The sequence below is a fragment of the Rattus norvegicus genome, chromosome 18 (genome assembly GCF_036323735.1).
Source record: "Rattus norvegicus strain BN/NHsdMcwi chromosome 18, GRCr8, whole genome shotgun sequence".
NCBI classification, from domain to species: Eukaryota; Metazoa; Chordata; class Mammalia; order Rodentia; family Muridae; genus Rattus; species Rattus norvegicus.
In genome coordinates this window covers 3,986,756-4,006,975 of record NC_086036.1, presented here as the reverse complement: position 1 = coordinate 4,006,975, position 20,220 = coordinate 3,986,756, and the positions used below count along the sequence as shown (strand labels likewise).

The window sequence follows — 20,220 nt, the reverse complement described above, 5'->3', positions numbered from 1 at the left end:
AGAACAATGCCCCTCATGATACTCTACTTGCCTAGGTCCCCTAGGAAATACCAACAATTCCACCAATTGTCTCTACCTGGAAGACCTACAGACACCTAGCCTTCAAAATGCCATGGACTCCTCTATTTCTTCTTTCTCCAAATACCTGCCCTCCTGTCTCCATAAAACTCTCTGCAGCATTGTCATGTAGTCTGCAATCCAGACAGGACACCCTAGGAGTCCCCTACCACTCCCTTCTCCCCCAAATCAAATCATTGTCTGAATTAAATGTTTTCTATCTTCTGAACACTAGTAGAATCCATTTCCTCCTCACCAGGTCCTCTGCTGTCAGACTGACTTAGCTTAAAACAAACAGAATGCATGACTTAATTTCTGAAGGACAATTCTAGCAGCAGCCTTTGCTTTACAGTAAGATAACAACCTGAGCACTCATGGAGTGTACTCCTTCTAAACAGTGCAGACTATCTCTTATTCAGTACTATCCGTTAATAATCGCTGTGCAGCTGGCAGTACAGCTGGGTGAGGAGCACACGGTCAATGTCAACTGCACTGGAGTGAGCATGCTCAAAGCTGAGTGCTACTGGAGACTGAGTCAGGGTCCCACACTGAGGCAAGCGCTCAATGCAGAGCTCTTCCTGCAGCCCAGCAGCTTGCTCTAAGAGAACGCACCTCCACCATCTACCTTCTGCTTGTAGAATATGGCTCACCAGTCCCAGCCTGAGACCCCTTTTCTGTAAATGTGAGCAGTGATGTAAGAAAATCCACACGAGGGCTTAGTACAATGCCTGGGGGTCAAGGCTGATCGTTTATCTTATTGTGACCTCGGTCAGATACAGGAAGGTCACCCTGTTACCAAGCTCAGAGCAAGTGATTCCTTAATCCCTGAGCTTGCGTTTAACTCATGACAGGGGTCACATTCCTCCATGCCAGCAACATCACTTCCTTTTGGTCTTGAGGGCACATGAGAATCTCCTGAAGGTTCCTGCAAACTCTTCAGATACCTCTGAGCTAACTGAGCACTGTGACTTCAAAACTCCTTGTGGGTTTAAAATATGCAGTCCAGGTAAGCCACCCTGGGCTTGAGTGAATGTGGATACCTTGTCATAGAGGTTTCCCTGGGGACAGAGGGGGCATTTATGGGGACATAAGAAGGGCATAGCCCATGCAGTCTGGAAAAAAAATCACCAGACCTGCTACCAATACATACAAGTATCTAAAAGCTGTTGTCTACAGAACCTAAGCTAGGGTCTGTTAGCAGATAGGCAGGTAGTTTTAGGGCCAATCACCTTGACTTGGGTAGGGGTTGGGGAGTGAGATGTTGTAGCTTTAAACACTTGTAAGAGTCCTTTTGGAGCTTCTATTTGTTTCAGATAAGGCTTTTGTGATGCTTATTTTTCAAATGTCAATTTGACAGAACCCCAAATCACACGGAAAAAAGTCTTAATGAAAGATTAATGTCTAAAATGTGTCCATCTGTAGACATGACTGTGGAAAATTTTCTTAAGTTAATTTATATAGGAAGATCCAAACTACTGTGGGTGGCAACATTCTCTAGGCAAAGAGTCCTGACATATATGAGTGGAGAAATCTAGCTGATCACAAGCAAGCAATCAAGTAAGCATACATTGATTTCTCTCTATTCTTAACTGCAGAGGCATCATGACTAGCTGTTCAAGTTCCCACCTCAACTTCGAAACAATGGCGAGACTATAACCTGGAATTGTAGGCTGAAATATATTCCCTTCTCCCATGAGAGGCTTTTTACCAGGGTATTTTAACATAGCCACAGAAATGAAACTAGGTCATCCCTGTAAAACAAACTGCAAGGAGCTGGTTTAATACAGCCGAGTTATGTTACCTCTCTTCTATGTGACCCAGAGTCAGCATTTCTCAGGATGACCTCATTATAAAGCAAGTCCTCTCTACAGAGGGTATTTCCGGTCTACTATTTTTGGACAAAGGATATAGGAAGGAGCAGCATGGTGTTCAACTGCACATGTTCAGGATGGTACTACTGTGATGGACATCTGCTTCCCCAGTGAAAGACCCATTATTTCTTAGTTTTTGGAGCCTCAATGTTATTATCAGACACGAGTAACACACCTTCCTTCCCCCATTGTCCCCTAATAGGGGCTTATTGGCATCGCACTCCCAGGATGAACTCACTTGTGTCCAGTTAGAGTTCTATTTCTTTGGAAACTGCAAAAATTGCCAAATTTTTATCAAGATACAAAATAAATGTTGAAGAGAAAATCACTTTGTGGTATTTTAGTGTGTATGTATTTTAGTATGTGTGAGCATGTGTGAGCATGTGGACATCAAAGGTCAACATCACATGCCTTCCTCTATTGCTTGCCACAATGGTTTTTGAGACAGCTTTCTCCCTGAGCCTGGAGCTCACCAGTTCAGCGGGACTGGCTGCTCCCTGAGCCTGGAGCTCACCAGTTTAGCTGGCCAGTGGAGGCCAGTGGAGCCCAAGGATCTTTACCTCCTCAGTGCTGGGACTGCAGATGGTGCTACTATGCCCTGCTTTTCACATGGGTGCTGGGAATCCGAGTTCAGTCCTCATGCTTAAGAATGACTGTATAATCCTATGGACTCAGCCACCTCCCAGGCACTGGCTCTATCATTTTGGTTCCCATAAACTGGTGATGACCCTGTGGTGCCACTTCATGGAGGCACGAAAGTCTGAGTGATGGCCTAATTCCCTTCCCATCACTCCCTCTAGGTGGGGTCAGGAGAAGTAAAGGTAAGGCTTTGACACTTACCTGATTAACATTGAAAATCCGGCCCTTGTTAAATCTCTTGGGACTTTTAAACAACATAAGAAAAGGTGGCTTGTTTAAACTGCAGCCTCCTAGGGATGCATCCTTCTTGGTAGATTTACTGGCCAGATCCAGGACTTCTGGACTCTGTGAAAACCTGGATTGGGGGCAAAATGAAAGCTATGACCAAACTCTTGCCTGGTGGGAGACCAGGAACTCTCTCACTGTCATGATTCCTACAACACTCTCACTCACTGTCACGAGTCCTACAGGAACACTCTCACTGTCACGAGTCCTACAGGAACACTCTCACTGTCACGAGTCCTACAGGAACACTCTCACTGTCACGAGTCCTACAGGAACTCTCTCACTGTCACGAGTCCTACAGGAACACTCTCACTGTCACGAGTCCTACAGGAACACTCTCACTGTCACGAGTCCTACAGGAACACTCTCACTGTCACGAGTCCTACAGGAACACTCTCACTGTCACGAGTCCTACAGGAACACTCTCACTGTCACGAGTCCTACAGGAACTCTCTCACTGTCACGAGTCCTACAGGAACACTCTCACTGTCATGAGTCCTACAGGAACACTCTCACTGTCACAAGTCCTACAGGAACACTCTCACTGTCACGAGTCCTACAGGAACTCTCTCACTGTCACGAGTCCTACAGGAACACTCTCACTGTCATGAGTCCTACAGGAACACTCTCACTGTCACAAGTCCTACAGGAACACTCTCACTGTCACGAGTCCTACAGGAACTCTCTCACTCACTGTCACGAGTCCTACAGGAACACTCTCACTGTCAGGAGTCCTACAGGAACACTCTCACTGTCACGAGTCCTACAGGAACACTCTCACTGTCATGAGTCCTACAGTAACACTCTCACTGTCACAAGTCCTACAGGAACAATCTCACTGTCACAAGTCCTACAGGAACACTCTCACTGTCATGGGTCCTACAGGAACACTCTCACTGTCATGAGTCCTACAGGAACACTCTCACTGTCACAAGTCCTACAGGAACACTCTCACTGTCACGAGTCCTACAGGAACTCTCTCACTCACTGTCACGAGTCCTACAGGAACACTCTCACTGTCAGGAGTCCTACAGGAACACTCTCACTGTCACGAGTCCTACAGTAACACTCTCACTGTCACAAGTCCTACAGGAACACTCTCACTGTCACAAGTCCTACAGGAACACTCTCACTGTCACGAGTCCTACAGGAACTCTCTCACTCACTGTCACGAGTCCTACAGGAACACTCTCACTGTCATGAGTCCTACAGGAACACTCTCACTGTCACGAGTCCTACAGGAACACTCTCACTCACTGTCATGAGTCCTACAGGAACACTCTCACTCACTGTCACGAGTCCTACAGGAACACTCTCACTGTCACGAGTCCTACAGGAACACTCTCACTGTCACGAGTCCTACAGGAACTCTCTCACTGTCACGAGTCCTACAGGAACTCTCTCACTGTCACGAGTCCTACAGGAACACTCTCACTGTCACGAGTCCTACAGGAACACTCTCACTGTCACGAGTCCTACAGGAACACTCTCACTGTCACGAGTCCTACAGGAACACTCTCACTGTCACGAGTCCTACACAAGCTTTCACTTCTTCAAGTTGCATCTGCATGATAGATGGGCTCTGGAAACTTCTGTGGACTTCAAGTGTAACAGGGCTTGAATACTAGTTTGTTTGTTTTTTTTTTCTTAAAATGGGCATCATACATATTCATGGAAATCAAATGTGCTGAGAAGCAAGTGGTAGATATGGTATGGCACAGAAATGATGGTCAACATCAGGGTAGCACCAGGATGGGATTATGGAAAGGTCCATGTGACTGGGATTGCTGATAAGCTACAGCTAAACACCTCCCTGCCTTCTCCATTCCTCTTATTCCCTGCTCTAGCCATGGGCCCACATGCTCAAGAGCATGTATCAGCAATGGTTAGGAGTGAGAACTGTGATCCTCATCTTGGCCCAGGACCCTCATGCCAGATGGGGTGGTCAGAGGGATAATGGTGTCATTTAGGGAGGCTGCAAGTTCCAGCCTAAGGTTCCCGGCCAGAGCCAGGACGTCCCACAGCTACAGGATAGGGGTCCTTATCTAACATGCTCTGAATTCGAGATAACATTTAAAGCTTATATGAGTGGAATTCTGAATACCACTCTACTGAAAGTCTGTCCAGGATTGCACAGACCCTTGAAATCCTTTCACCTTAAAAGCCTTGGGGAGCTGACCCAAACAAATGTTATGGGTTAAAGTGAAACCAAACAGTGTGAATATTTTTTCATGGGCCATGATCAGATAGTTAATTTTCATTAGACCTTTTCCAAGCCCTAAGCTGCTAGGAGCTTTGGCTTGTTGATTTTTAACACATTTTAGAAATACTTGGAATGAAAGCCATTCATAACACTGACAAATCTGATCCAGTAACTGGGTAGGTAGGATACTCTGTTGGTGGGTGGGCTCTTATCAATAACCACAGACAAAAAGATCCCCCACCTTTGGACTAAAACATTGCTGATACAACCCTCGAAATGACCGCCTCCGAGGCGGAGCGACTGCTGGGCGTTAGAGAAGCTAGGAAGCCTCTGGTTCCTTCTCAGGACCTGGTCATCGATGAGAAGGCGGAGACTGAAAATGAAGAGAAGCAAGACAAGGGTGAGACCTCTAGCAAACAACAACAGCAGCACCCCCTCTCTGAGGCAGCACTCTACTGCCTTCCACTCAACTACGCCACCCAACAGTCAAGCCAAATTACTTTCTAGAGTAAAAAGTATTTTCATGTATTTTATACATAATCATTTAGTTAAACAATAGACATGTTTGCTCAAGCAATTTTTAAAGGCTTACTTCTTTTTCTTTTATGCGTATGTGTGCCTTGACTGACTTTCTGTGCCCCTCATATGTGCTCATGCCTTAGGAGCCAGAAGATCCTCTGGAATTGGGGTGATGAAACCTTGTGAGCCCTCATGTGAGCTCTAGGAACTGAACCTGGGCCCTCTTAAAGGGAAGCCAGTGCTCTCTAACCACTGTACTTTCTCTCTAGCCCCGCAAGGAAGTTTTGCAACATGAATATACCAATATAGTTCACATTCACAGGAAGATACCACACGGTCTGGCTCCCTAGCCTCTCTTCCCGCTAATTGTACCTTCTGGCTTTCTTCTATCTTCTAGAACAACAAGCATCCAGGATTCTGATACAATTGATTTGTTTTTAAACTTGTGGACAGAAAATCACAATGGAGCACTCTTACGTGAGCCATCTCTTTACATTTTTGGAGGCACATCCACACTGTTCGATGTGCAGGTTTATAATGGTATCTCACACATTTAGGATATGTGGTCCATTTTGAATTTTTATCTGTCCACATATCTACATATCCACATATCCATATATCCACATCTAACAACTGATTTGATTTAATCAGTACAGAACTAGGGAAATGCTAACACAGAACAGCCAATTAGTATCAGCATCGGAAACAGATACTCTGCAAAGCTGTACTGGAGAACTCCGTTGAACTGAATAGATCCTGGCAGCAGACACAAACCACTCACCCTGAGGTGTCACTTATTACAGATACATGATGCAGTAAACCGTCCATGTAGGTCCCTGGAGACTTGAAAATTGGGATGTTGCTGTCCCTAGTGCTCAACTCAATGTGCCCATCTTCCAGGGTGACCAGCAGGCTGCTTGTCTGTAAGCATCCCAGAACACACCATCAACAGTTTGCATTTAGAGATGACAAATGACAAAACTAGGCATTCACAGTCAGGGGGTTTGGCCTAAATGCTTTGACTTCACTCTTTTGATCAAAAGATGCTTGTTAAATAGTTTGCCTTCTTGTTTGTGAATATAAAAATGTTATGCAAATTACTTCAACACTGATGAATGTATTAGTCTTTTTCTAGATCTACTTTTATTCGGTCCATTTGATTTTCTAATCAGCTGCACAGAACGTTTAAACCACATATCATTTTCCCCTATTTTTACTGACATTTTGAAGTTGTTTCTATCAGAATTTATTCTCTTCTGCATAAGTTTTACAGCAAGGAGCTGATTCATCCTCCTCAGGATTTCCCCTCTATGGGTTACAATGATGACTCCTTTCCTGTGATTTCCATGAATCTTTTATGTTCTGGTCATTATTTCTAGGAAGCCCAATTTTCCGTGCCAACCTGTTCTCATCCAAACACTGGCAAGATGATCAACCTTTTCAGTTAATGAGTAACTTAGATCTATCATCAGAATGTTTGCTATTTCACTTCCACTCAGTTCCCTTTATCAAGTCTAATTTCTTAAGTTCTCCATAAGATGTGGGTTCTCTGTTAACCTCTCATCTGCAGAAGTTTATCCAGTACAGATACAGCCTGTGATGGCTACAGCCAGTGATGGCTTCTGCTGCTGTTGAATGGGATAGACTATGTTTCTTAACTAACTCTTTATGAACTTGAAAGCAATGTCCCTAAGATATTTCCAGATCCCTCTACAGCACTGGGTTGCTCTAACTTGGTGCTAATCTAATCCTTAAAACTGCTTTTGATCATTCTGTGGACTATATACCAGCTAGTACTTACACATGACAGAAGAAAGAAGGGTTAAGAATTAAAAGTGCTAGGTCAGAGCTGGGGGTATGGCTCGGTCAATAAAATGCTTGTCACACAAGAACAAAGGTCCAAACCTTTGACCTACAAAGGGTTCAGAACCAAGCACCTACATAGAAAAAGCTGGGTGCAGGGTGCATGCTTATCATCCCAAGGCTGAAGAGGTAGGAATAGGAGGATCTGTAGAATTTGTTAGCTAACTAGCTTAGTCTACTTGGTGAGCCCAGGCTGGTGGGAGGCCTTGTCTCAAACAAGGTATGGCTCCTGAGGAATGCTACATGAAGTGTCCTCTGGCCCATACACTCACCAAGAGAGACAGAGAGACAGAGATACAGAGACAGAGGGACACAGAGAGTCAGAGAGACAGATAGAGGAGGGAAGAATGAATGAACACCAGGTCAAAGTATCCAACTTGGATAGATGATCTCTACTGGCTTATGGCACATGGCTCTTTAGGAATCATTTTAAAAATCTACAAAGACTGGTAAACAAGATAACAGATGGCAAGAGATTTTGCTCTGATCATAGCCATAGAGCTAGCCATTGCAATCTTTTAGATCTGATACCAAGTATCTGCTATGATTGGCAATGAAGCCTAAAGAAACAAATCAAAAGCACTTTTATTTAAAAGTTCCATTCTTCCTATCAGTGGATTTCTAAGCTGACTCATATCTTTGAGGCTGTAGAGGGCATCTTCTTGTGGAACAGAGTACCAGAGTGTCTCTGTCTCTGTCTCTATCTGTCTGTCTGTCTCTGTTTCTGTCTGTCTCTGTCTCTGTCTCTATCTGTCTTTCTCTCCCTCCCTCCTTCCCTCCCTCCCTCTGTATGATTCTCTTTTGTGCATGCCTGTAGGATGGGTGCACATGTATGTGGAGGAACAGGTTGACTTCGGGTGTCTTCCTGGACTGCTGTCTACCTTATATACACAGACACGACCTCACTGAACCTGGAGCTTGCTATTTTGACAGGTTCTATCTCAGGAGGCTAAGCCCCAGATTGCTAGGGGGATGCCCTGTCTGCTTCCCCTGACCTGAGATTATAGGGAGGCTGCCATGCTCACTGGCTTTCACATGGGCACAGGGGATCCAAACACCAACTCTGATTTACACAGTGAGCACTTGACTTGTCAAGCCTACCTCCCAGTGCAAGAGAGAATGTCTGAGGGTCTACTGCATGTGAAGAGAGAGCACAAGACCCTGTTTACTCTAATTCTCCCAGGATAAATATTATCTCTGCAGTAACTGCTACAGTAAAGGAATCTGAAGAACCTTCTCTGGAAGATGTAATCAAAAAGAAATAGTAAGGAGAAATCTTAATCTTTTCCTAACCACATTATCACCTATAGCTGTTATAATTCGTGTTAACACGTGTCTGTAAAGAATGGAAAGGGTTGCTCAATGCACACAAACCGAACTCTACAGATTATGTGCCATCTAGCCAGATTTCTCTCAGGATCTCCTCAGGTGGAGAATTGCTCGTGCCAGAACTGTGATGGCAGATAAAATGCCCAACTCCTCATCCTTCAAAATCTCTCTGCTGCTTTTGGCAGAAAGTGTGGAGCCAGGCTTTTGTCTTGCCGTGAGCACACTGCACACCATGCCTTACCCGCGTCTGATGATTGAGTAGTGTGCCACTGGGTTGAAAGGTCTGAAACCCAAAGGAGAGCTGGAAGCGGTCAGTCGAGGGCACGTCCAAGTTTGTAAAGCTCATCTGCCCTCCTCTGGAGAACGAGGCGGTTCGCACAAGCTGAAAGGCAAGCATGGAAGTGACTGGCACTATACTCACTTCCTGGATGCCCAGGAATGCCTGGATGAACTCTCGAACTACACCCCTTCCCTGGAAATGACGGCCACCATTAGTGCCGCTCAGACCGACCCCCTCTGTGCTCGGCCACACAATCAGTAACTGAGCATCTGTAAGGTTTTGTGTGTAGAGCTGGTAATCTTTACACATTCAGTGCATGAAGCCAGCTCTGCACAGTACCATGAGCCCTCTGGGATGTAGTCTGTCACACGGTTCTGAATCCTGCTTACCTTCCAGTCTTCTGAGCACTTCTTGGTTACACCCACAGTATCATTCAACCTGACAACCCCACTGGTTTTCTTCAGATTCTTCATGCAGCCTTGGAAAGCAGGCGTTGAGATGTTAAACCTGAGGATAGGAAGTGGAAGGGAGACCTGTGAGGCTGGGCTCCCCTGAGCTACTGGCTTGCTGGCACCTCGCAGAGGATAGAGAGTCTAATGAATAGGCTGAAAACTGCAGGTGCTGTAGAAACAAATTCTCAGAGATTTGAGAGCCAGGGATGTGCTGAAAACCTTTAGGCCCTATTTTTTTATTCACCGTGTGAACTCAGAAGAAACGGTTAGTTTTTAGTTTTATTAAATTCTGAAAAACAGGGCTGATTTAATCCTTAGGTTTGAGTCCATCTGCTACCTGCCAACCACGCTACATGAGCAAGCCATCGTTGTGAGGAAAGAGCTGGGGAGGATGTTGGATGCAGGCATGAACACACAGGCGTGTCAAGAGTTTCAGGAGTGGGTGAGGGCTGTGGGCTCTGCAGCTAGGCTGTCTGGGTTCAAGTTCTGCGCCTGCCTCAGTAAGCAACTTTACCTCTCTGTATAAATGCAGACCTGCGCTTCTGCACCATGCGTGGGCCGTGTGACTAACTTGGTATATGTAACACACTCAAGTGGCGCTTAGGGAACCCTGAGGGCTCGCTGCACTCAGCAGTGCTGTCTATACACACTGGCTGGCTACGCCAGCCCTTGCTCTGCATGTGCTACCCGTACCTAGTACTCTGTTACCATCATCCCAGCCATCTCGTCTGGCTGTGTGGTGCATGCATGTACGTGTGTGTACATGTTCTCATGGGTACGGTTTTGTACGCATGTGCTCTTGTGGGCGGAGGTTAACAATGGATGTCTTCTTCCTGTATTGCTCTCCACCTCATTTTTGAGATCAGGTCTCTCACTGAAACTGAGGCTCAATAACTCAGCTAGACTGGCTAGCCAGGAAATCTGAGGGACGCTCTTGTCTCCGACATCTACCACTGGGACTATAGGCACAATACTACCATTCCTAGCTTTACTTATTTTTAATTTTTTAAAAATTGTATTTATTGTATGAGTTCTCTGCTGCACATACATCTGCAGGCCAGAAGGGGGCATCAGACTCCCTTACAGGTGGTTGTGAGCCTCTGTGTTAATATGGGTGCTAGAGTACTGAACTCGGGTTCTCACGCTTGTTCAGGGAGCACTTCATGGACAGCTCCATTTGGCCAGCCCTCGCATGATTTCTATACAGATCTCCCTATGTGGTGCCCTGGCATGCCTCTTTGACTTCGCTTCCTAATCTGTGTGGCGCTGGATTCATGTAAAGCATTAACTGACTGAGGCAAATATTAATGTTTCTTAATCAAATGATGTACTAAGAAAATCCAATCCTGATTTCATCATAAATCCCTAAGGTCGCTTCATTTATCTAAATGGAAAGGTGTCTGCCTTTAGTCTAATTCATTATAAACAGCAGAACTACAAGGAACATGCATAAAATTAAATTTCATTAAAAGGAAAAGCACAGCCTTCTTGGCACTGTGACTTAATTACTTTATAAAAACATCTTGCACCTTGGGAGAGGAGGAAAGTTCCTTTCAAATTCTGGGGCTGGCATTTTTATGGATATGTTCACGCTCACTGTGTTAGGTCAGCTGAGGGTCTAGACGTCCACATTCTCTCTAGGACTCACGATCGGAACTCACTTGCTAGAGGAACCTAATTATGTCGGGGCAGGTACTCCTAAGTCAATGACCTCCTGTGTGGGAGATGCTCATACCCTGGGCCCACCTTCCCACAAAAGCTTATCCAGTTCCCTGGCTGGAGTCCGCAGAGATGAGAGAGAGAGAGTGATGCTAAATTGAGCATCTATCAGACCCCAGGCTGACTGTCACTGTCCCAGGAGATGTCCTGCTTGGTGTCAGCCCCCTGGCCTTATCAGTAAGGACTTGTAGATTGGATTAGCAGATGTGTGACCCCTGATTATAATCTCAAGTCATTCAAAGATCTGGGTCCTCGTTCCCAGAAGGCTGACTCCACAGAGGAAAGCTGCTCAACGCAGCCATGGCACCACCGTGTCTCAGTCCCAAATCTCCTCAGGGCCCTTCCACTAAGTTGGGTTCCTTGGGAAGAGCTGTGTGGCTGTCCCTGCAGAGGCCTGTTGAGATCCTCTAAGCCACACCGTCCCAGTGATCCACATCAGGGACCGTTGCAGGGGCTCACTGAATGACCAAATGCCTTACCAGTCAGCCAAGACAGGCCAAGCCCAGATAAGCATTGCTTAGCATTTCATTTCTGAAGAAACCAAAGGTCAGGTAAATATTTTCACAGCTTCTGTCCCCTTGGCTTATTTCTCTACTCTTGTGATTTGAATTAAAACAAGGGAAAACAAATAAACTTACCTAGAAAGGGGGGGAGTAGCCTCTTGTTTGGAAGCTAACTCTCACACAGACAACCCATTCTCTCCCCCTCCCTCCCTCCCTCCCTCCCTCCCTCCCTTCTTCCCCCCTTTTCCCCCACTCCCCCTTCACTCTGCATGGATGTTCTTATTCTGCATGTGTCCCTGGGCTTCTTTAATGGGTAAAGCAACAGCCTAAATTCTGTTTTCCTGACCCTTATCAACCCAGCTGGATTCTTTGTGGTTTCTGTCCTTCTAAGAGTGACAAGAATGGATAGTGAGGTGCCACACATTTTGTCCGACTTCCCACATTTTGGACAGCCAGTCCCATTATTCAATTTTTACAATCTATTTTTCTTTCATGACTATATTGTTAGTGTTGCAAAGTTTACTGTTTGAGCTAATATCAAACAAGGGAGCCTAGACTTGTTGGTAGCAAGCCCTGCCGGCATAAGAGGTGTTCTACATTAATAAAAATGCAGCACAGCAGGTTGGCAGGATGGCTCATTGGCTCCCCTCCCCAATAGAAACCTCACAACGTCACCTCACCTTTCTCTGATTGCAATTGGAATTCCACCCAAATAATATGTGCTGAAATCAAATATTTCCCCTTCGATTCGTACACTGCGTTCGTTCACATTTATCCACATGCGTTTTTGTAGTTTTCCAATTGTGATTAAGATCTGAAACGAATGGGAACAAATCAGCCAGCAAGGAAACACAAACCTATTTGTAGTGTCTCAGAGTAACTGCGGCTTCCTTTTCCTGTGGACTTGTTTACACACATGGGCAGATGACTGCCCAGTAGCAGTGTGTGGTAAAAGTTTGATACTAAAACATCTGTGTGTGTCTACATGTCTGTGTTTCTCCACGTCCATCCATGTGTGTGCACGTGTGTACAGAGCCCAGAAAACACCCGTAGGTACTGCTTTTTGGCCATCGTTGACCTCTGATTTGAGATGAGGTATTTTGCTGGCTGACACTGCTGGCCCATGAACACCAGGGATCTACCTGACTTTGTATCATATAAGGGACAACAGGTCTACCTCACCTAGCTTGTCTACTTAGCTTCTGAGAAGCTCTGAGCACAATCTGAGTCATCTCCCCAAGTTACTAAAACAGTGGTTCTCAACTGTGCTCGCTACCCTCTGGGACCACGGTAGCATTAAGAACATCATAGTAGAAATGGCCTCACTGTAATAGAAATGTTCTCATTTGAAATCTATCGTGGTTTACATAATTTACACATGCTCTATCTTTATTAAATTTCATGGCTAGATGTTCAGAACTGTAAAGGGCACACCCACAGTCAATAACTCATCTTGTAATAGAGTTTGTGTATCATTTTGCCTATTTTTGATGGGGGGGGGGACTAATTTCATTTTAAAGGTTCACTGACTTCTAAAAATTCAAATAAACAGACTCCATACCGAATGATCTTTCCCATCGTTGATGGTGTCTCGAATTCCCTTCTCTTTGGGTGGCTCTGAATTTAGTTTGTATCTCACCATGAGATTGCCATCTTCTATGTTCAGAGATATGAAGTTATCCTGGAGTACGGAAAAAGGTAGATTACTAGAAGGCCTGGCTGAAAAGAGGAACGCTCTGATGCCCAGTGACTCTTGATGCCCTTGGTGTCAGTAGCTTCAGGTGCCTCCTGAGCTAACAGGGAGATAAGCACTGTGAGACCTCACACCCACGAGGCAGACGATGGCTGACTTCTATTAGCAGTGTGAGATTTCACAGTGCCCAGCACTCAGGACAAACTCAGTCACGCCAGTCAGCATCTTGATTTTGTTTCATCACAACCAGAACCAGAGAGCCACACATGGAGTCATCTCCTCCCTCCTCATCCAATCAGTCCTATCGAACCCTGGAATTTCCCCTTAACTGCCTCATACCACAACCTCAGCCATATCCCTCTTCCAGTGGTCCTCCCCTGCTCTCCTTCAGTGGTCCTCCCTTGCTCTCCTTCAGTGGTCCTCCCCTGCTCTCCTGCAGAGTCCTCCCCCACTCTCCTTCAGTGGTCCTCCCCTGCTCTCCTGCAGGGTCCTCCCCTGCTCTCCTTCAGTGATCCTCCCCTGCTCTCCTGCAGTGGTTCTCTCCTGCTCTCCTTCAGTGATCCTCCCCTGCTATCCTTCAGTGATCCTCCCCTGCTCTCTTTCAGTGGTCCTCCCCTGCTCTCCTGCAGTGGTCCTCCTCTGCTCTCCTTCAGTGATCCTCCCCTGCTCTCCTGCAGTGGTCCTCCCCCCCCCGCTCTCCTGCAGCGGTCCTCCCTGTTTCCCCACAGATCACCTACCATTGTGCAGCCAGGGCAGCCTTCTGCAATTGCCAGTGAGCATACTAACTCCCTTTGTTCCCAGGGACAACTCAGACCCCGCAGTAGATGCTTCAAAGCACTGGACACCTCTTCACTTTGCTTCTCATCATGCCTCACTGACCATACCCTAACCACATAGGTCACCCTTTATCCCTGCACGTTCTCATTGCCAGGCTTTTCCCTCCCCTGTCTCTGCTGGATCCTCTTCCAGTGTCACCTTCTCAGTGTCCATCAGATTTCAGAGGAAGCATCTTCTACTCAAGACTGTGACACTGAACTGCTTCATTTCCCCTCTATACTACTCAGACTGTGAGGAAGCAGTGGCTCTCTGATTGGCAGTGCACCTCTGTGCAATACCAGCATTCCCCTCTAGAGGGCAGGATCTGGTTCATCCGGGTCAGCACTGTTTCTTGGCCATGGACTAAGTGGTTGCTGTTACCAAATTCCCTATGATAAGAACGCCCTGTGGGATCCGGGGCCTGAGTCTTCATCCAAAAGGCTTTTAGTGTGAATTCTAACACCTCGCCCTGGAGGGTCATCCACTCTTAGCCAGGTAGCAGCAGCTGTATGGATCTCCTTAGCAGAGGCCCTAAGGACTCTCTTACACAACGGTGTTATGTAAGTTTCCTCCAGACTACAGACTATTTTTGGTCCTTAGTCTCCAAGAACTTCAGAATGGAAAAGAAGTTGAGCATCCCCAAACACCAAAGTCAAAATGGGAATGCTTCAAAATCTACACAGTTTGTTCCAGCGTCAGCCCAGCACCACGGCGCTGATAGTTTAGGCTACGCAAACCTTACTCTGTGTGCAAAATTGTTAAAAGTGTATCGCATGTAATTATCTTTGGCCTACATGTATACGATGTGCGTTTATAAAGTATACATGGAGTTCATGTTAGACGTGGGTCCTGGGATGGTTGGCGTTAATTCAACCTGACAGAGCCTAGAACCACCTTGGAAGAGTGTCTCAATGAGGGACTGGCTGTCCGCATTGGTTTGGCCTTTGGACACATCTGTGGGGTTGTCTTGGTTGGTCTAATTGGTGTGGGAAAACCCAGCCTGAACCTGGGCAGTACCTTTTCCTGATGTTGGGTCCTGGACTATGCAAGAGTAGAAAAAGCTGAACACTGAGCACCCTCAAGATTTCTCATTATGTATGCAAATATTCTAAAACTGAAAACAGTCCAAAATGTGGAACACTGCACATCCCGAGCATTCTGGGAAAAAAGAGGTCCTGGTGTGGAATGTAAGTGCTTTGAAGATGCTGGCTTCCCGCCTCGCTCTCTCCAGCCTTCAGGCTGACTGCGACCCTCTCAAACCATCAGAGCTAAGGGACCAGACCAAGTTCAGAAAGAAGAGTGGAGGTGAGCCTTGGTTCCTACCTGGCAGGCAAGGTACCTCAAACCATGCATCCCATTGCAGACTGTTCCTCTGGGATGTTTTTCTGGAACTCCGCTCATGAGAGCAACCATACAAGATTTGGTTTGGGGGTCAATCCAACAAAGACCCAGTCCAGAAGAACCAGAGCAAACTTTCCCTCCACTCTCCCTGAACTGATAGAGGGCACTGGCAGTCACCTCTGGACTGACCATGACTGCATGCTCCTAGCCTAAGAGGCGTAAGATTGGCCCTCTGGGATCTCTGCCTTACACACCGGTTTTACGTTTCGGGTTTTGTTTTTGAGACTCCGCCACAGTTGGCTGCACTTTTTATTCTACAACCAGGATGTGGGCCCCTTTCGCTACGTCACCTGGCACCTGCTGTCACTGGCATTCCCAAGGATAGCCATTCTGACAGGAATGATGGAGTCCTGCAGTTCGCTGCACCAATGCAGAAGTAATCTGCATCTCCCTGATGACCATATCTAATCCTGATCAAAAGCTCACTCTTGGAAGGTCAACTTTATTGTCATTTTTTTTTCCAACACATTATTTTGCTAAGTGCTCAGACAGTCAAACTGCATTCTATAGCCATGGTCCTAGGTCAGAGAAGCATTTCGCCAAGGCTGGTGATACACAACTAGTCAAGGTGTTAAGAACAAGAGATAAGAGCTCAGTTCTAAAGGATCATCTTTCTCAACACCACCACCCACTACTAAGTACCAAGACGCAGGGATCATCTACGTCAAAGTTACAGCATAGGTGGGGGAGGCGCTCTCCAGCCCCATCCCTTACTGATATTGGTAACTAATGGTTGCTATGGCAAGGAGAATTCATCTTCCTTTGAATGCCTTGGTAGAGTTCCCAGAATCCACTGGATGGCCCCATGCATATAGGCAGCACCAGTTGGACTTAGTAAATTTTTAAGAAAAAAACGATGAAGTTAGGAGGGGACCATTTGAGGGGTTTGAAGGAGGTAGCGAGGAAAATGGGGTACAGGATATGATCATATTTTATTGTAGACAGTATAAAGTCCTCAAAAATAAAAATATTAAAAACAAAGAATGATCCACTGACCCAGGCTACTGCAAAATATGGAAGCTTCTATTGCCTTGGGAAGTCAAGCTGCAGCCTCGTAGAGACAGGGTCCCCACAGTCTGCCGTGAGCCAGATCAAGCTCATAGCTACAGGAAGTCCAGCTACCAAGATTTGGGGGACCCTAGGTAGTCTTCATTTGCTTTAAAACAGCTATTGTCAAAGTCTAAGACCAGCATGAGAACAGGCTAGAGAGGCAGTCCTGCCCCATTTTGGGGGCAAGTCTTCACATTCCTGAGCCTTTGACCTTGTTAAAATTCACCTCAACAGAAAGAAATCATGACTGGCCAACATCATATTGCCACAATTTTCCAATCTAGATGGGTTGTTTACAACAGTTCACTTACCCCAAAATTGCTAGATACAGTGGGTGTACAAGTAGTGTCTGGACATCTGGCGTAAGTTACCTGGTTTTCTGCGAAGAACAGTAAACCTCTGTCCACAGTAGTCTGGATGGTCTGTATGAAGTTTGGGAAGGGAGCATTTGGTTGAGTAGGGATGCGAGCATAGCCTGTACCTTCAAAGTAATTTTTGTCTGACTCTTCCTTTCTCCTGTCAACACCAACCAGAAGTTACTGATTAAACAACAGAACAAGAAATACACGGGCACAATTTTTTAGGAAAACAGGAAACACTGTTAACATGTCCAGTCAGCCTTTCTTCTCTGTGTGCTCAAACACTGCTTTGAGGAGATGGTTCAGGAGGTAATGTGCTTGCCGTATAAGCACAAAACCCCAAGTTTTGATACTCAGAACCCAGATTAAAGGTGAGCATGGCAGAAGGTGAGGAAGGCAGGTGTACCTAAGGGTTTCTGGCCAGCCTACTGAGCTCTAAGTTCGGAGAAAGATCCTGTCTCAAAAATAAGGGGGAGTTATAGAGAAACTCTATTGTTTAGTTCTTGTCTCCATGTGTGTACACATGGACGAATCCACCTGGGCACACATATGTTATATTATGCTCATGATAGGGAGAAAGAGAGAGAGACAGAGAGAGGAGAGAGAGACAGAGAGAGAGACAGACACAGAGAGACACAGAGACACAGAGAGAGAGACAGATACAGACACAGAGAAAGACAGAGACACAGAGAGACACAGAGAGACAGAGACAGAGAGATAGAGACAGAGGCAGACAGAGACAGTGACAGAGGCACAGAGAGACAGAGACAGAGAGATAGAGATAGTGACAGAGAAACAGAGAGAGACAGAGCTTATGAATGAGATGTTCTATAATGAACACTCTAGAGATGTCTATTTAGGAGAAAGTGACTAAACTAGCTGAAAATATTTAAATGTAAGAACTCATTAATTCTCAGTGTTAGCTTCTCCTCAATATTAAATGCTTGTTCTTCTTAGATAGGAATATCCCAAGTCTTTTAAATTGTAGGAATGGCTAGGAGCTCAAAAGAGAGCATGTTGCAGTTCAAATAAGAATGGCTCCTAGAGGCTCAAATATTTGAATGTTTGATCATTAGGGAGTGATACTCTTAGGAGGCACGGTCTTGTTCAAGTGTGTCTTTTTGGAGGAAGTAGGCCCCTGGGAGTGGCCTTTGGGGTTTCCAAAGCCCAAGCCAGGCCTAGTGACTTTCTGCCTCTGTTCCCATTGCCTTGTTTAGCACCAGGCCTGCCTTCGTGCTTCCTATCATGATGATAATGGACTAAATCTCAAATGTAAGTTCCAGTTAAACGCTTACTTTTAGAAGAGTTACCGTGGTCATGGTGTCTCTTCACAGCAATAGATCATTGACCAAGACAGAGCAAGTTTTAAATAGACTCAGAAGACAAAGTACCTAGAAAGTCACTCACTTTGTAGACTACCATAGTTTACATTTTAATTACATAGTTATGTGGCTGAATAACCCAATATTGAGCATGTCTTTTGTTCTAGGAGGCACCAAAAATTTAAGATTCGTTTTTTAAAATTATATTTGTTATTATCATGCACTTGTGTTATGAATGTAAGTGTGCTACACTGGTACACGTGGAGATCAGAGGACAACTTGGTGAAGTTGGTTTCCTCCTTCAACCTTTACATGGACTCAAGGATCAAAATCCGGTCTTTAGGCTGGTACAACACATGTTGTTGCCCATGGATCTATCTCATAGTCCCAAAGATTCATACTTTTAAAAGCTGAGAAAACTACTAACCTAGTTTGGTATATAAACTGGGGCAAGATGCATGCTATTTAAATCTTAAGGATGGAGAGCAGTGGGTGTTGTCTGCGCACAGGGGAAGCAGTGCTGGCCCCAGCAGTGCACTGTCATGCCAAGAACCTGCCGACCACTGGAAGGTGGCAGTGCTGTGCACCTCCAGCCCAGTCCTAGGAACAAAGTCCCTCAGACTTCATTTACCTCCTACAAGGCTCCACCTCCGTGGTGTTGAGATTGAAAGTTGTCTTGAAATTGTACAAGCTTAGAACGTTTTCATTGAGGTCATCTAGTTCGATACAGCCTTTGTATGGAGGGAACCGCAGTCTGCTAGGAAGCTGTGAGAGAAGCAAGACAAAGCTCCCGTAAGTTGAGCAGGAAGGGAGAGTGACCGTGTAGTGCTGAGACTCAACAGTGAACCTAGCACCAGGGCAAAGAAGGTGGTTCAGGGCTTTGACATCCAAGAGCTGTCTAAACTCAAGCAGCCATCAGTGCTCCCTGCCTGAGTGTGCTCATCAGTAAAATGGAGATGAGATCAATACTTATCAACACAGTGCATGAAATTAATGCTCTAAAGCGTAAAACACGGGATGAAGAAAGTTACACCTTAGCTGTTACTACTGGGCGTGCTTTGAGAGTATATGGTTAATTCGTTTTTTGGTTGTTTTTTTTTTTTTATAGAATTAGTTAAAACACAGACATGAGGTCATTATACCACACCAACGTTAAAGCATTCTACTCAGTGAGACAACATTGATACTTACTTCAAAATCCGGTGGGTAACCTCCGACATAAAACACAGCGTCCTCGGGATCCAAATTAAGGAGCGTGTTGCTACTGCCACCCTCCAGGTCGTAGACCGCGGGAGCTTTGGGTTTATTGGACGTGGCTTCTTTGGTGTAATTAAGCTTGGCAAATTGATATATTCTGTTAAAAATTAGATAATAAAAATATAAGAAAATGAAAGAACTCAAAGCCAATAGGCCAAAAACGGAGTCACATGTCAGTGGGGTTGGCTGAGGCTGATCAAAGTCATGAGCGAGGGTCAGCTGAACTGTACCTCTGGAACTTCACCCGGTCCATAACTGCCTCCTGAGACTCACTCTCCGTCAGGACCTGATCGATCTGAACTTCAGCTTCTCGGTCCCCCAGGTTGTAGACACACGTCAGCTGGCCATCTACAACCGCCATGCCGATGTAGTCCTTGGAGGCCTGGAGACATAAAGGCCTCCTCAGAACTCTTTTTGCTCAAGGCGAAATAGCATTAGGATTTCTTGAAGAAATTGTTTTAAAACAGAGTTTAAGCATGAGGATTAAGACAGTGAGGCCTTCAGACAAGCAGACAGACAGACAGACACATGTGACGAGGACTTGGAATCCTTAGATCTGTTCAAACTCTCATCGTCCACCTCCAGAGGATCCTAAATGATTT

General features: G+C 45.7%; 1 protein-coding gene and 1 long non-coding RNA gene across 8 annotated transcripts in view; one reads left to right on the top strand and one right to left on the bottom strand.

Moving 5' to 3' along the window:
• Positions 1–20,220, bottom strand: part of Lama3 (laminin subunit alpha 3) — a 235,124-nt gene that overhangs the window by 26,046 nt on the left and 188,858 nt on the right. For all 6 annotated transcript variants that reach the window (NM_001393748.1, XM_039096924.2, XM_039096925.2 and 3 more), the window contains 11 exons: positions 19,849–20,000; positions 19,553–19,715; positions 18,993–19,126; positions 17,052–17,196; positions 13,282–13,401; positions 12,401–12,534; positions 9,436–9,553; positions 9,008–9,148; positions 6,356–6,495; positions 5,297–5,428; positions 2,769–2,922 (listed from right to left, as the gene is read on the bottom strand). In NM_001393748.1, the coding sequence (NP_001380677.1) occupies positions 2,769–2,922; positions 5,297–5,428; positions 6,356–6,495; positions 9,008–9,148; positions 9,436–9,553; positions 12,401–12,534; positions 13,282–13,401; positions 17,052–17,196; positions 18,993–19,126; positions 19,553–19,715; positions 19,849–20,000 (1,533 nt within the window). The remainder of the gene's footprint in view (positions 1–2,768; positions 2,923–5,296; positions 5,429–6,355; positions 6,496–9,007; positions 9,149–9,435; positions 9,554–12,400; positions 12,535–13,281; positions 13,402–17,051; positions 17,197–18,992; positions 19,127–19,552; positions 19,716–19,848; positions 20,001–20,220) is intronic.
• Positions 1–20,220, top strand: part of LOC120098331 (uncharacterized) — a 77,138-nt gene that overhangs the window by 36,541 nt on the left and 20,377 nt on the right. The gene's annotated exons all lie outside the window — the stretch shown is intronic.